We start from the raw sequence: 14,707 nt of genomic DNA on the forward strand, positions 1-14,707 counted from the left end.
ATATATATATATACCTGTGTTTCTGAATTTGCGTTTAATAATTTTGCTAATTTGTGTTTGGTCTGTTGGATGTGCGGGCACGTGTATCTTCTTCTGTTTCTCGTCGGTTTCGTTTACACGTTTTGCACCTTATTCTTCTGTGGTTCTGTGATTCCGTTGTGGGGTGTTGTAGTAGAGCAGTGGTTTTCAAAGTGAACGCTACCGCCCCCCAGGGGGATGGTGAAGGGAAAGAAGCCACAGAAATGTTTTTTTTAAAATCTGATAACAGTTAAAGAAATGGTTTAGCTAAGGCATAGTTTACAATACTACTTTAATTACAACTAAGAACTTTCTTTCCAAGCACCCAAAGCCCATGATGATATATTCCAGCCTGGCAAATTTCCGTAGTTTCTTCTTACAAATATCTGGCCAATAAAAGTTTAGCGATGAGAAACAGATCCCAATAATTATGTAGATCCAGTTGCCTGTGCAACAGATAGGGCACCGTCGATGACAGGTCGGTACTGTGGATTTATGAGCTTCTTGAAGACATCAGTCCATGAAGTACTTAAAGGCCTACTGTTCTCTGCGTCTTTCACAGACAGCGCTTAATGGCAAAGAACCTGAGTGACTGAGTGATAATCTGTATGACACACTGGCCATTGTCATCAAGTGTGTGAACAAGATCAAAGTCCACGCTTTGAATTCGAGATTATTCCAACAACTGTGCCCTGAAAATGACGAGGACTTTCAATGCTTACTTTTGCACGCTGAAGTCCGGTGGCTCTCAAAAGAAAACAGTTTTAACACAATTGTTCTAGATCTACCTGTTCGACTCTGTGCTGTTTTTGTTTTGTTTTTTCTTTCAAGAAACAGACTGTGATCTCTGTTATAAACTAAAAGAACACAAGAACAACATTGCGTTCCTCACAGATCTTTTCTCAAAGTTCAACCTGGTCAGCATGCAACTGCACTGGGATGACACCAAGGAGATTATAAGTAATGGAGGATGCTCTGTGGGCGGCACCGCACGCCTGATAAGAGCCCTCTCTCCTCAGCGGAACTTAACAATGGTCTACCTGCGCTGCACGACTGCCCGACTCACGCACTGAAATCTAGATAAGAAAGAAGGTTTTATTCCGAGATCCGTGTAGTCAGTTTGTAAAAATGCCTTCCACCTGTGTTGTGTGTAAGTGTAAGAACCGATATGATGTTGCAGTGGACAGAAGTTTTCACAGGTGTTGTTTTCCTTTTTAAAAAATCTGAATGAAAGTGTTTTTATGCCCTCAGCGACACAGTTTAGATCATTAACATTTATAAGAGGCTGGCTCCGGCGCTACCTGCCAAGGCCAACCCGGGCTAAAAGGGATACAACACCCCAGAAGAAAGGCCGAGACACTTAATTTTTTTAAAATATTCTTATTTTTATTCTTATTCTTATGTGTGTGAGTGTGTTTGTGTGCCTGTGTGTATGTATGTATATATATATATATATATATATATACATATTATACATTTTAATTTAAAGTATATATTGCTTTCCATTGTGTGTGCAAATTAGATGCTATGCCCAGCAGACCTATATTTTGACGTGACTAAATCTAGAGTCTACGTTTCTACATTTATCTCATATATTTACTAATCATATAACTCACCTTAGCGTATTGAGTTCAATCAGTCAGTCAGACTTGTTTATGTTTTTAAGCCCATTCGTCTCCTAAGTACTATAAGACTACTGATGTCTAAATGTAAATATCGAGAGGCTCCATTAAAATATGAAATCAATACCCAACAACAATAATAATGAATATCTTCTATGCAGGCCTGTCGAGAGGGGGGGGGGGTCAGGGGGGGGGGGGGGCAATGCTCCGGGGCCCGGGGGTTTGGGGGGGCCCGCAAGGAAGGGGGGAAGAGAGAAAAAAGAGAGAAAGAGAGAGAGAGAGAGAGGGGGGGGGAGAGAGAGAGAGAGAGAGAGAGAGAGAGAGAGAGAGAGAGAGAGAGAGAGAGAGAGAGAGAGAGAGAGAGAGTACCGTACAAAGCTTTGAAATAAAATATATTTTGGCTGCAAGTTCAGCTGTATATCATTCTTTTGTTGTTGTTGTTATTTTGGTAAGTGTTTTACGGCGCTCGCAACTGCTTACAGTCATATGAGCGCACGGGACACATCTAATACTTTTAGTTGGTTGGAAATTTTGATTTTTGCCCGGGTGGCGGCCGAAGCCCACTCGTATCGATTTTAGACCACCAAGTGATCTTTAACGTGCGCAACTTGCTCACGGGCCCTCCGAGATTTTTCGCCCTTGTCCGAGATTTTTCGCCCTTGTCCGAGATGGTTACCAGAAGATCAGGGGTGCAGCAGAAAGACAGCTGTAAGAATGAGTCAGTGAGTAGCAGTAGAAAGGCTGCAGAAAGAGTCTGGAGCCCAGAGTTGGGGGCAAAGGAGGTGAGGGGATGGGGGCAGAAAGAGGAGACGAAAGCAGACGACAGAATCTTGCTAGAGAGCAGGAAAGGATGTGAAAGGAGACCATTTTAGAGAAGAAAATGTTTCGGTCGCTACCCGAATTCGAACCCGGGACCTTTGAATGAGAGGCCAACACCTTAACGTCTAGGCCACGAGAGCCCCCGCTGTATATCTGACAACTTCACAGAACTTTGTTAGTGCTTTCTTGGACTTCTGGAATTGATTGGCCTTTACGATCCTCTCCTTGCAGAGCATCTTACAAAAGTTGAAAAATCACAAAAAGAAAAAGGCGCCTACAAGTTCACTATCTATCACCAGAAAGTCAAAATGAATTCATCCAATGTTGTGCATCAAAAGTGACAGACGTGATTTTGAATGAAAGAGCGTAACGAAATATTATTCCAGTATCGTTGATGCAACAACAGACTCTTCACACGTCGAACAAACTGTTTTTATGTTGCGCTATGTTCATTTGGACAGTGATACATATGTCTACAAAGTAGAAGAGAGATTTCTGAAATGAGAAGATTGTAAAAAAAAAACAGGAGAAGACATCGCTAAAATTATCCTTGATACACTGAATTTAAAAAAAACGTTCCTACTACAGACGGCCGAGGCCAAGGCTATGACAACGGTAGCGACATGTGAGGTCTGTATAATGGTGCACAGGCTCACATTTTAAGACAGTGATCACTTGCCACATACTCTCCCTGTGGCTGTCATAGTTTGAATTTGAGTGGTGTGCATTCTGCAGAAAGCTGTTCAACAGTCATAACTTTCTTTGGAGTTGTACAAAAGCTGTATAACATTTTTAGCTCCAGTCCACAAAGGTGGAAAATTTTGAAGTAAAACATTCCCAGCTCTTTGCACAGTATGTCTCAGACACGTTGGTCAGCACGTGTTGACAGTGTCAGGCCTTTTGCGGCTCAAATCGGGGGACTGAGGAAAGCTGTTCAAACTGTTCTTTTAATGAACCTCCCCCCAGAAACACGTTCGGATTTGATTGGTATTCTTAAGTACTTTGCATCATTTGAATATGTGATAATGGCATCTGTTTGGCTCAAAATCCTCACAGCAATCAATCATAGATATAGAGTGCTTCAAGCACGAGAAGCAACACTTGACGTTGAGCTGGCAAATATCAAGAGTCTGATTAACGACCTGAAAAGCTTACGAGATGAATGGGACGCAATCTTGAGTGAGTCCAAATTAGTAGCAGATAACTATGAGATTGAGCATTTATTTGCTGAAACAGAAAATGACAAAAAAAAGGGAGATTTTTGCAGAGGAGACAGAAGATGTAACAGACTACCAAAATCCCGAGAACAAATTCAAACATGAAGTTTTTAAAGTCCTCTTTGACTGCCTTCTCGGAAATTTGCAGACAAGGTATAATGCAGTGACAAAACCCGATTCGTTATTTAGTGTTTTGTGGAAATATCTCCAAGAGGAAGTCGGCGTTATTCGTGATCTTGCAAACAAATTTCACACGAAATATGAAGTGGATGCATCAGCAGACCTTGCGCAAGAGTTAGAACATTTGAAAGTGATTCATTCAGCGAACATTGGAGAAAATGTCCTGCTGCCTCTTCAGTAGTTGCTGAAGAGACTGCATTCCCTGAAACGGGATGCTTTGTTTCCAAACGTTGTAATCATGTTGAGAATCTTCTGCACCTTGCCTGTCGCAGTTTTGCTAGCTGAACGTTCCTTCAGTACCCTTTCTCAGGTGAAAAAACATTTTGCGGTCCGCAATGCGTCAAGACAGACTCTCAAGTCTTGGAATTTTGACCATAGAGGCCAGTCTAGCGCGAAAATTGGACTACGAACCAATAATTGGCAGTTTTGCTAGAGCTAAATCCCGTTAAGATCCGTTGTTGTAAGAAAAAAAAGGTAATCTACATTTCAATCTATTTTACTTTCTGTCATTGGTTTATTCATCTTAACTTCATTTTTAACTACCAGGTAAATCAGAAAAATTAAAATTCATTTTATGTTGACCACTTGATGGAGGGGGATGAGACAAAGGAGGATGGGGTTTTTGTGTGGGAGGAGGGGGGGGATTAGCTTTTATTCAAACATCTCTTTCGCAAAATGCATTTCCAAGGGTAGTGAAGATGTGTGTCTAAGAGACAGGCAGACAGGGAGAGAGAGACAGAGAAAGACAGAGAGAGAGAGAGAGAGAGAGAGAGAGAGAGAGAGAGAGAGAGAGAGAGACAGAGAGAGAGTATGTTGGTATGTCATAGATACGCTACAGTAAAGTGATTAAATATATTATGCCGATGTACATTGTATTTGTCAGGTTATTAAATTGCAGGTGAGGGTGGGTTGGGCAGGGGGGGGAGGAGGGGCCCGAAGGTGATTGTAGCCCCAGGGCCCGACCAGGCTCTCGACGGCCCTGCCAATGAGCGCATAGGTATCTGTGTCAGTGGGGGAGAGTGTGTCGTAAACGTTCACCCCATTCACCCCATTGTCAGTCATTGTCAGGGCTAGGAGAGCGTGAGCCCTCGGTACAGTGTAGAATTCTGTGGTACAGTGTTATTTTTTACAGTCTTCTACCTTTTTACGAGAAGAGTTTCATTAAGAACGGGCTGTGGGAAAAGGGCTCATCTTTGCTGAGCCCTAAACACATTTGATTGGCTGCTGGATTACTATAGTTGTAAGCGGTGACAACAGTGATTGGATAAGCAAGGAAGAAGCCAAGTTGATTAGGCCTAGCCTACTTTGTGTTCATTGCGTGCGGTTATAACGGTTTCAACTGCTTGTTTCATATGGAGTAACTTTCATTTACTTTGGGATAGAGTTGGAGGTGGTGGGTGGGGAGGGGGTAGGGGCTCACAGCTGCACATTACTTTCGCATAGACTGTTCTTACAGCAGTCTTTTTAAAAATCGACCTTATGCTCCCAACGTTTCTAATGCCAAAAGCAAAAAAACATATAATCTCTTTATTTCAATATATCTCTCCAATCTTCCATGGTATATTTTGTTACATTTTAACATAGCCCAGACCAACGCGGGTGTCACAGAAACTTCCACGTCACTATTATCATTCATTTATTGTTTTAGCCTTGGCTATTGGAAAGAGAGGGCAACCCGTCACCCACTTTCAACGGACGAGTTCATTCCATTCCAAGACTTCATCCATTGTTCATTGTCATTTGTCATTGTCGGTCGCAGTAGCTAAGGGAAGATAAAGCCTGCCGTGGTCATGTTTTACTATTTACAAACAAGGATGGGCTAGGCTAAACCGTTGCGATTTCACGGATTCAGCATTCTGTTCTCGGAAGTGATGAATTGGTATATTTACTAGATCTAGATATATATAGATCTAATCTAGATATAGAATCTAGATATAGATCTAGATCTAGATCTATATTCTAGATTTCTCTAGGTTTTATCATCTACGACTAATATATCTACAGCAGTACTTTCTCAGGTGTGTTGAATCTTGAGTCGTCATGGTCGGCTTCTGCGGCAATTCTTCGTTTTGGGTAAGACACTCCTTGTTCTAGAATCTAGATAATCTAGATCTAAGACTTAAAAATGAGGTAAAAAGTTAAATGTATTTAGAGTCTAGATCTAGGGGTTGATCTCTAGATCTAGAGATATAGATCTAGATATAGATTCTACATAGATCTAGACTCTGTCAATAGCCTACACTACAGTACATTATAGTATAGAATCTAGATCTAGATCTAGATCTAGATCTAGATTATAGATATCTACAATCTAGATCTAGAATCTAATACTAGATCTAGACTCTATAGTGCGGTCAAAAATTCGTGGGGCAACTTGTCCTCAAATATCTTTATAACGGGTTAATCAACGTTACCCATACTTTGCTCAGTAGTTTGTCTTGTCTCAATTTGTCTTAACGTAATCATATTTTTCCCCAACAATTGATAGAGATCTAGATCTAGATCTAGATATAGATCTAGATCTAGATTCTAGATATAGATCTAGATCTAGATTCTAGATCTAGATCTAGATTTAAAAAACTTTTGTTTTATAAAATTTAGGAAGTGCCTATTTGCAACGCCGCGTTGCGATTAGCTCCAGTGCTAAATAAAATGCTGCGTTGCGATTAGCGCCAGTGCTAAATAAAACGCCATGTGTTAGCCTAGACTAGGCTATAAAGTTAATCTACCTTTCGTTAACGGAAGTTCTGATGGCCGAAGTAACAGCACGTCTGCGTTTGAAGCCAAACCTTTATTTTATGAGCATGGGTTCGATCCCGGTCCTGGGAGTTTTTTTTTTGTTTTGTTTTTTTTGTCTTCTTTATCTCGACTGACCAACAAATTTTTCCCATTGTTATAACTTGTTGCGGCGTTGCAAATAACGCTTGCCTAAAATTTATATATAAAATACTAGAAAACTCCTTCACTAAAAAATAGAATTGTTCACAGCACTTCCCGCTCCTCACACACATTTTGTACGCATTGGTTGCGTCTCAGCTCACCAATGACACTTTTTAGTGGCAAAACTAGAACAGTTACAAGAAAGAAATTTTATAGTGGAACACTTTTTTTAACTAAAAGTTCTCAAAGCATGCGTTCAATAAAGATAATACAGCGATTAGAAAAACATGACGGACTTGCTTTTAAAAGCGATATCGTCCCAGCTGTAAACCTTTTAAAATCGGTAGAATAACCACCTAGGATTTTTTATTAGTAAGTATTCATTAAGGAATTTTAAAAAATAGAGCTAACAGGTCTTTACAAAAATATTGATCTGTTAAGACAAATTGATACAAGTCACTCTACAAAAGCTAGAGAGTTTATGTTCGATAGTTGAGGAGATATTATTTGACGAACTTTTGACTGCACTTTGTGTTGAAGTTGACATCCTAGCTGTTAGATCTACTTTTACTTTGTTTAGCTGAAGAGGGTCATTTTTCATTTCTGTCTTGTGTGTTCACAAAAGAAGAGACTCAAGAACGTAGATCAACTTTACTAGCCTAGATCTGGATCTAGTAGGCCTCTAAGAAAATACCCTTCGCTCGGATGTATGCCTACGTGTGTAATTTTCCCTGTCATTTTCCCTGTCGGCTAAAAAGAAAAATAAAGTTTTGTCACTTTTTAATTAGATCTAGATCTATATCTAGAATCTAGACTAAATAGATATAAATAGATAGATTATATCTACAACTAAATTTAGATCTAAAATTTTATTTCAGTGTAGACATTTTTGTTTTCGAAGTGACTAAATCTATTTCTCCGGACGTTCGGGATAATAAACTTGAACTCTGTTTCTCCTAACAGTCTCCGTTCTCGAGTTTTTGGTAAATTTTCGAGAGTTCGGCGTCATCTTTCATTCTCCGTTCAGCGAAGACTGGAATAAGCTTCTTTTTTTTTTTTTATCCAATTCAATTTCTAGAGCTAGAAGCTAGAAGTTTTTAGTTGTCTGAATATTCGGATACGTTAATTGTAGTTGGGGCAACATTCCCGTATACGTAATTTGAAAGTGCCTTCAAAAGGTACTGCGAGAAAACAAGACTGCTTGACTTTCGCAGTAACCTATTTTGCATTTAGTCGCCCCTAAAGCAAAAACTAAATCACACCAAAAAAAACCCCGCCCTGTTCACACCTTACACACACGCACACGGCACACGCGCACACACACACACACACACACACACACACACACACACACACACACACACACACACACACACACACACACACATATACACCACACTCATTCTCACATATCACATACACCACACTCACACGCACACACACGCACACACACTCACCCAGCACACACACACACCCATACACACACAAACACACACACACACACACACACACTCCATTCGCAAATAACCAAAAGAAACTCGAGAACAGAAACCGTTCGGAGAAATGGAGTTCAAGTTTATTTACCCGAACATTCTTAGAAATAGAGCCGGCCTATTTTTTTGGGGGGTAAGTGTTTTGTGGCGCTCGCAACTGCATAAGGTCATGTTAGCGCGCGGGACACAGCAAACATTTTCAAATTTTACCCGGGTGGCGGCCGAAGCTTACTGTTATCGATTTTGGACCACAAAGGGATCTTTAATGTGCGCAACTTGCCCACGTGACCTTCGAGATTTTTCGCCCTCGTCCGCGAAGGCTAGGTGTAGATCTTTCTTACCATAAGATCAGGGGTGTGGCTGAAAGACAGCAGTAAGAGGGAGCCAAGGAGTAGCAGTAGAAAGGCTGCAGAAAGAGTCTGGAGCCCAGAGGAGGTTTGGGGGTGGGGGCAGAAAGTGGAGACTAAAGCAGACAACAGAACTTTGTTTGAGAGCAGGAAAGGATATATGAAAGGAAAAAATTTTATAGCAGAAAATTTTCCATGGCTGTCTGGATTCGAACCCACGACCGATTGAATAAGAAGTGAACACCTTAACCTCTAGACCATGAGAGCCCCCAATGTAGACATTTAGAGTTTCTTGTCATGAATGGATGAGGATGAATAAAAACAGGCAGGTTCCTCATCATAATTATGAAGGGCTTCTGTTGAGCCTGTTTGAGAAAATGTTGTTAGGGGAACGAAATAAGATTTATGGTAGACAAAGTGGTCAGTGCTGGTAGAGGTGTGGTGTGTTCAGGAGAACTACTGTTTTGACAATATATGGACAATGTTCAATTTTCACTGCCTTTTTGTCATGTTCTCGTTAACTGAAGCACCACCCTGGTAAAAAATAAACAACACAGTAAATAGCCCCCTCCTTCAAATTTTTTCCTCAGCTAATTAACTTCCATGGCATCAAATATGAAGAGGAACAAAAAAGAGCTGTTGGAGATTTTTCAACAATTTGAGTAAACACATTTAAAACCCTTTGGACTCAAGCTAGGCCTAATTGTCTTAGAGCTTGTCTTGTCTTATTTAATATACCATTTTCTATGAGTTAAATTCTGGCTTGAACTAGACATGCATTGGGACCTTGAATGAGAATTTAATCAAGTACTTGCAGATTTTGTTCATATTGCTTTCACTTTCATAGATAATAATATTTAGTCAATATACCAGCCATTTGAGTTTGAGTGAACTTATTATTTTCTTTTTATACATATATATAAATTATCATGTTTTTCATTAAGCGTCTGTTTTTCATCAGGACAAAGAAGCCCTATTGAACAACTGGTGGCCCCAGTTCACAGACTGTTTTCAAGAAACAGTCCTTACATTTGCGCCATGTGGCTGGCTATGGTTGACATGCATTCCTCATCTCATCTACCTCAAAAGGCACCGCAGATATATAGAGCTGCCCATATCTTGGCTGACAGTCTTGAAGTTGGTAAGTGTGTTGTTTGTCTAATGAGTACAATATAGCGGTGACAAGAGTGCTTCCAAAAGTGAAGTCACCTCTGAAGATTTAATTCGTTTTACCCTGCTATCATCTACTATACTACATATTTTTATTTCTGATTTCTTTATTTACAGCATCAGCTAAGATAGCTGTCTGAAATAGTGTTCGCTGCTTGACACAGTGTTCTTAAGCTCAGTTGAATTAATGATATATAGGGTGGTACTGACTTTCTATATATATACTAAATCTATTTTTAAAATGTTATTTTGTATTTATAACCTTAGCATCAATTTGTGAATATTCACTGAAGTTTACTCTTGTTACTATCCATATCAGAGAAATGTGTGGTGATGAAAGAGGTAATGTTCACCCAAAGTTTTTAAAAAGTCAACATCCGAGACACTAGAGAATCTGTCTTATATCCTAATCCATAGGCTGTGAAGTTCTCAAGGTGTAAAGAAATTAATTATCAGTTTAAGTAGCCTTACTGTAGTCTTATACCACTGACTGGAGGCGATAGAAGATATCAAATAGAGTAAGGGGAGGTCATGTCAAGCAGGCACAAGTGGCCTTGGTCATTTACAGTATCATAGGGAACAATCAGGTGGAGTTAGCTTAAAGATAATAATGATTATAATTATAATACAAATAATGATAGTAATAATAATGCAGATAATTTCTTTAGTGCCCACTCCCTCTGACTGCTTTACAGTACCTTCATTTCGGCACAAAATAAATGTGCTTGAACGTGCACACTTACACTCTTTAGATTGTAATGGTAACCCACAAGCAGAGTCATAGTATCACAGAACAATTGGAGACAAAGTGTTTATCACTTTAAGACCTTAAGAGTACTATGAATAAAAAGGACTATACTACCAACTAACTTGTAGGGCAGAGTCGTTTGTGACAGTTATCCTTGAAGGAGATCTGTCGTCAAATACTCTTCCTGGATCAGCTGGAGGGGAACATTCTACATGTAATACTCGTATATCTTACATTGGTGGACTTCATGCATAGGACTGTGGAGGCCCTAACAATCAAATGACTGATTGGGTGGTTGGAGGGTGCCACTGGAAGGTCCTACTTTTTTACTTTCCCTCTGTTATTAATTTCTGTCTGTCTGTCTTACTTTTTCCCTGCACTAATTGACCATTATTGTGTCAGCGTGCTTCTTTTTACTCAAACAAAAAACAAACCAAATGACTGTCACAACTTAAGAGGGCAACTTTACTGCCACTCGCCAATGAGTATTCACTGATTGCCTCAATTTCATATTTGTAGCCTGCCAATCTACAAACACAAGTTGCCACCTTATATTTAATACATTCACTATTGACCAAAAGAAAAATCTTTATGCAGTATGTTTCTACTGAGCAGAAGTGTTCAATATATTATATTTTTGCTGGTCCAGCATTGCAAACAATGTTGATAACTCTGTGACTTTTTCTTTTAAAAAAAACCAAAAAAAACATTTCACAGATCTTCAGTCCTACCCTTTGCATTCTCCATCTGGTTCATATTGCTGCTGCCAGTGAAGAGTTTGGGCCAGACCTGTCTCCTTCATTTTATTTGTGTAAAGGGCTCTGGGCTGTTACCTGTGTGAGTACTACTGTATACTGATTTAAAAAAATTTTTTTTTTTTCTGTGGACAGCTTGAATTAACGATTTTTAAGGAATGTCACAAAATTGGTACTTGTCACTTGAGTAGAATCACATTGCAAATTATAAAGAAAAACTTAACTTAGTTTAAACTTAGTACTGTGCATAAATTTTAGCTTCCCTTTTTTTTTGGTAATGTTTTTTCTCTCTGAAACGGCCGAAGTGGGTTGCCAATTTTGCTTTTTCTGTTCTATTTCATCATTGATTTTAGATTATATGTAATGAATATATGTTGTTTCAGTGGAATATTATATTTCAAAGGCTTTCTCAGCAAGCTTCCATTCATTGTTTTTTTGCAAAGCCTGGCTTTATCGTCGTCAATGCCATTTCTGGTTCATGTAATTTTCCTTAATGAATCCTGAAAGAAAAATTTAATGCGACCTGGCTTTTCTGTTATGTATGCAGGCTCTCGCTTGTGGTTTGATTCTGGTATCTCAAAAGCATGGAGTTGCGAGCCCTTGCATTCTCTTCATCTTCTGGACCTTGTCTCTGACTGTATCGGTCATCCCTGTGTACAGTGGGGCTATTCTGCAGGTCAGTTGAGTCAGTGTGTGTGAGTGTGTTAATGTGTGTCTGTATACATATTTAAAGTACTGCAACAAATTCCCAATGTAGAGATTTATTAAAATGTTGTCTTATCTGATTCGCTCTTTTAGAAAATCTAATTCCTACCAGATGCAAAGTAGGTAGTTTCAAAGGTGAGATGCTGGGTTCCCCAATATTGCACTAGGCTGACAGCAGATATTCTGAGAGACACAAGAAATGCTGAACCCATTCAGATTTGAATTTGTAATGGTTACGCTCTTTACTTTTGTGTGCAGAAGACCTGAGTTTGATTCCCGAATGGTGAGGGTTATTCTATACTGAGTATCTCCAACTAATTGATGGGATAATGTATCCTGTTCAGCCCAGGATGATGCTTATAGCTGCCGAGAACCGCCAGTACCGGTACCGGTACTGGGAGTGACACCAGGAGGTGACGTCACAGTCATAGACTGTGCGTCTCGCGTCGAACACCACGATCAGCGCCACCTGCATCCAACCCCCCCACACACACACACACGTCATAATTAGAGAGGCGAACTGTGACGTAAAATACCTTTGAAGTTTGCCACCACGCGGGATTAAACTTTGCATGCAAAATTTTTTAGATAATTATCACCGCTAAAAATTGATTTCATTTTCAGAATCAGCGTATCGAAGTAAGCAAAGTGGCTCGCGTGGGACCTGATTTGATGCCATATTTACATTTAAGCAAACTTCGTTTTTTATTTCAATTTTGAATCGGAAGTCCTGTATCAAGGTCACCAGCTGTGTTGTGTGCATCTGACGTCACAGCTCCTAGGCCCAGGCCTACACACAGCACACTTCCCATGGCCCGTTTAAAAAACTGTTGGTGTCTGCCTATATGTTCTTACTCTCTGAGCGTCTAGGTGTCGGCTCCTTCCCAGAGCCGGTACTGGAGGCCTGGTGCTGGTACTGACACCTCCTTCGGTAGAATCGGGAGTTTCGGTACTGGGTACTGGTACCTGCCCTTCCCTAGTTTGAAGCAGCCCTCTTTTCATATGATTTGAGGTGTATCAAAGATAGTACATAACAAGATGGTCCACTCAGCCAAAAAATTGTCCACCGGAAGTCCGCTCTTTGCTTCAGATGGCGCTACAGTCTGTTTTGAAGCTCTCTTTCATTTTTCCAGAAGAAGAATAGGAATAGCACCTCCTTGCGTGCGCAGATCGTCTGCTGTTCATCAGCAGTTTGGGTTCGTTCAGTGCGGAGTTTTAGGTTTTCTTATTTTAATGACCTCTCGCCTTTCATTCTAAAGTCAAATTAAACAAAGAAAACATCGTCCTTTCCTCCGGAAGAGGTTTTTTGTCAGCGTAACCATTAAAAAAAGCGTTCCTCCAAAATTTATCCAAAAACTTGCTAGTGTCACTTTGATTTTTTACTCATTTGGAAACATTTTATGGAATGGACGTCTGAGCTGTTTTGTTTGCTTTGCACTCTTTTTAGATTTTTTTTTTTTCAGGAGTACAATGGAAAGCTTCTCTCATATTTCATAGTCTGCCTTATCTTGCTATTTGTTGTTTTGGAATTTCTTCTCCACTGCTGCAACGAGAAACATGTGGTCCATCTACAGAATTCTCATTTTCAGGTGAGAAGTTTAAGAATTAATTCATGAAGAGTTTATAAAATATGCAATGGAATGTCAGTGAACACAATCAAAGATGAAGTAGTAGTGCTGGGTATTGTCTATTTACCGGTGTCCCTTTCAGCAGATACCATAGTTGGTTGCAGGGCGCCACTGTTAGGTTCTACTTCTTTTCTTTCCCTCTGTTGTTTCTGCCTTGTAACTTGTTTCCTCCCTGTACTATATAACTTTATTGTGTCAATGTGCTTCTCTTTACTCAGACAAACAAACAATGGATTATGTTATGAGGCAGCGTTGGGGAATCAGGCTCTCGTCAAAATAATCAAAATGAAGAAACTTGCATTTTTCCGTAGGTTTTTACATTTTTATCAAATTTTTGGTTTTGGCTCAACACCTTTCATGCCCATTAAAGAACTCATTTCTGTATGGATTTTTCTGAAAAACGATTAAAGGCACAAAAAATGTAAATTTTAAGTTACCAAGGACTTTTAAGCTAAAGAAATAACTAATCTTTGGCTTTTGCTCTCAAAATAAATGACCTCCTCTACCTTCATTCACAAATATCTCGATTTGTATTCAAGATAAATGTGTATTTTTCTCATACGAATAAAGACAATTGAACAAGCTTTAAGATGACACCAATAACTCGACGTGCCCAGAAATTGACGAGAGCCTGATTCACCACGCTGCCTCACACAGTTGTAGAATAATTGGCTTAGGTCTAGGAGTGTGTCCTATCAAATATTAACGCTTTGAACCTGAGAACATGCCTGAGAGTAATCAACTTTACACTTCTGTGTAAAGGGCTCTGGGCTTTTTCTTGTTTGAGTACTATATTTAGCATCTCTGTTTCATTTGTTTTCTGCGGCTGTAGCTGATAAAAATTCTCAGCTTGAATTTTAATTGTGTGTATTATTTTAAAGTACTTGCTTTTGTAATGTTTTTTTTTAAAAATCAGTCAGAGAGGGTTGTCAACTTGTTTTATGCAAAAGTATGCCTGGGCATAGGGCTAAAGGATTTGAAACTTTCTATTTGGGGATGTTTGTCATGGGTTGCAGAGTAAATACCCTCCAATCATAGTCTCTCTCCCTCTCTCTTTTTCTTTCTTTCTCTCTATCTTTCTCTCTCTCTCTTCCTCCTCCCCCCCTTTTCTCTTCCCCTCCCTCC

At 39.7% G+C, this 14,707-nt stretch overlaps 1 protein-coding gene across 1 annotated transcript in view; it reads left to right on the plus strand.

Annotated features, from left to right (window-relative positions):
- Positions 1-5,568: 5,568 nt before the first annotated feature.
- The window catches only part of LOC101858207 (canalicular multispecific organic anion transporter 2), a gene marked incomplete in the record, with an annotated part of 29,982 nt that continues 20,843 nt past the window's right edge, over positions 5,569-14,707 (plus strand). The window contains 5 exon segments of the mRNA XM_013086129.2: positions 5,569-5,929; positions 9,538-9,717; positions 11,212-11,331; positions 11,797-11,925; positions 13,418-13,543. Coding sequence (XP_012941583.2) covers positions 5,897-5,929; positions 9,538-9,717; positions 11,212-11,331; positions 11,797-11,925; positions 13,418-13,543 — 588 coding nt within the window.

The sequence above is a fragment of the Aplysia californica genome, unplaced genomic scaffold (genome assembly GCF_000002075.1).
Source record: "Aplysia californica isolate F4 #8 unplaced genomic scaffold, AplCal3.0 scaffold00438, whole genome shotgun sequence".
Lineage (NCBI taxonomy): Eukaryota > Metazoa > Mollusca > Gastropoda > Aplysiida > Aplysiidae > Aplysia > Aplysia californica.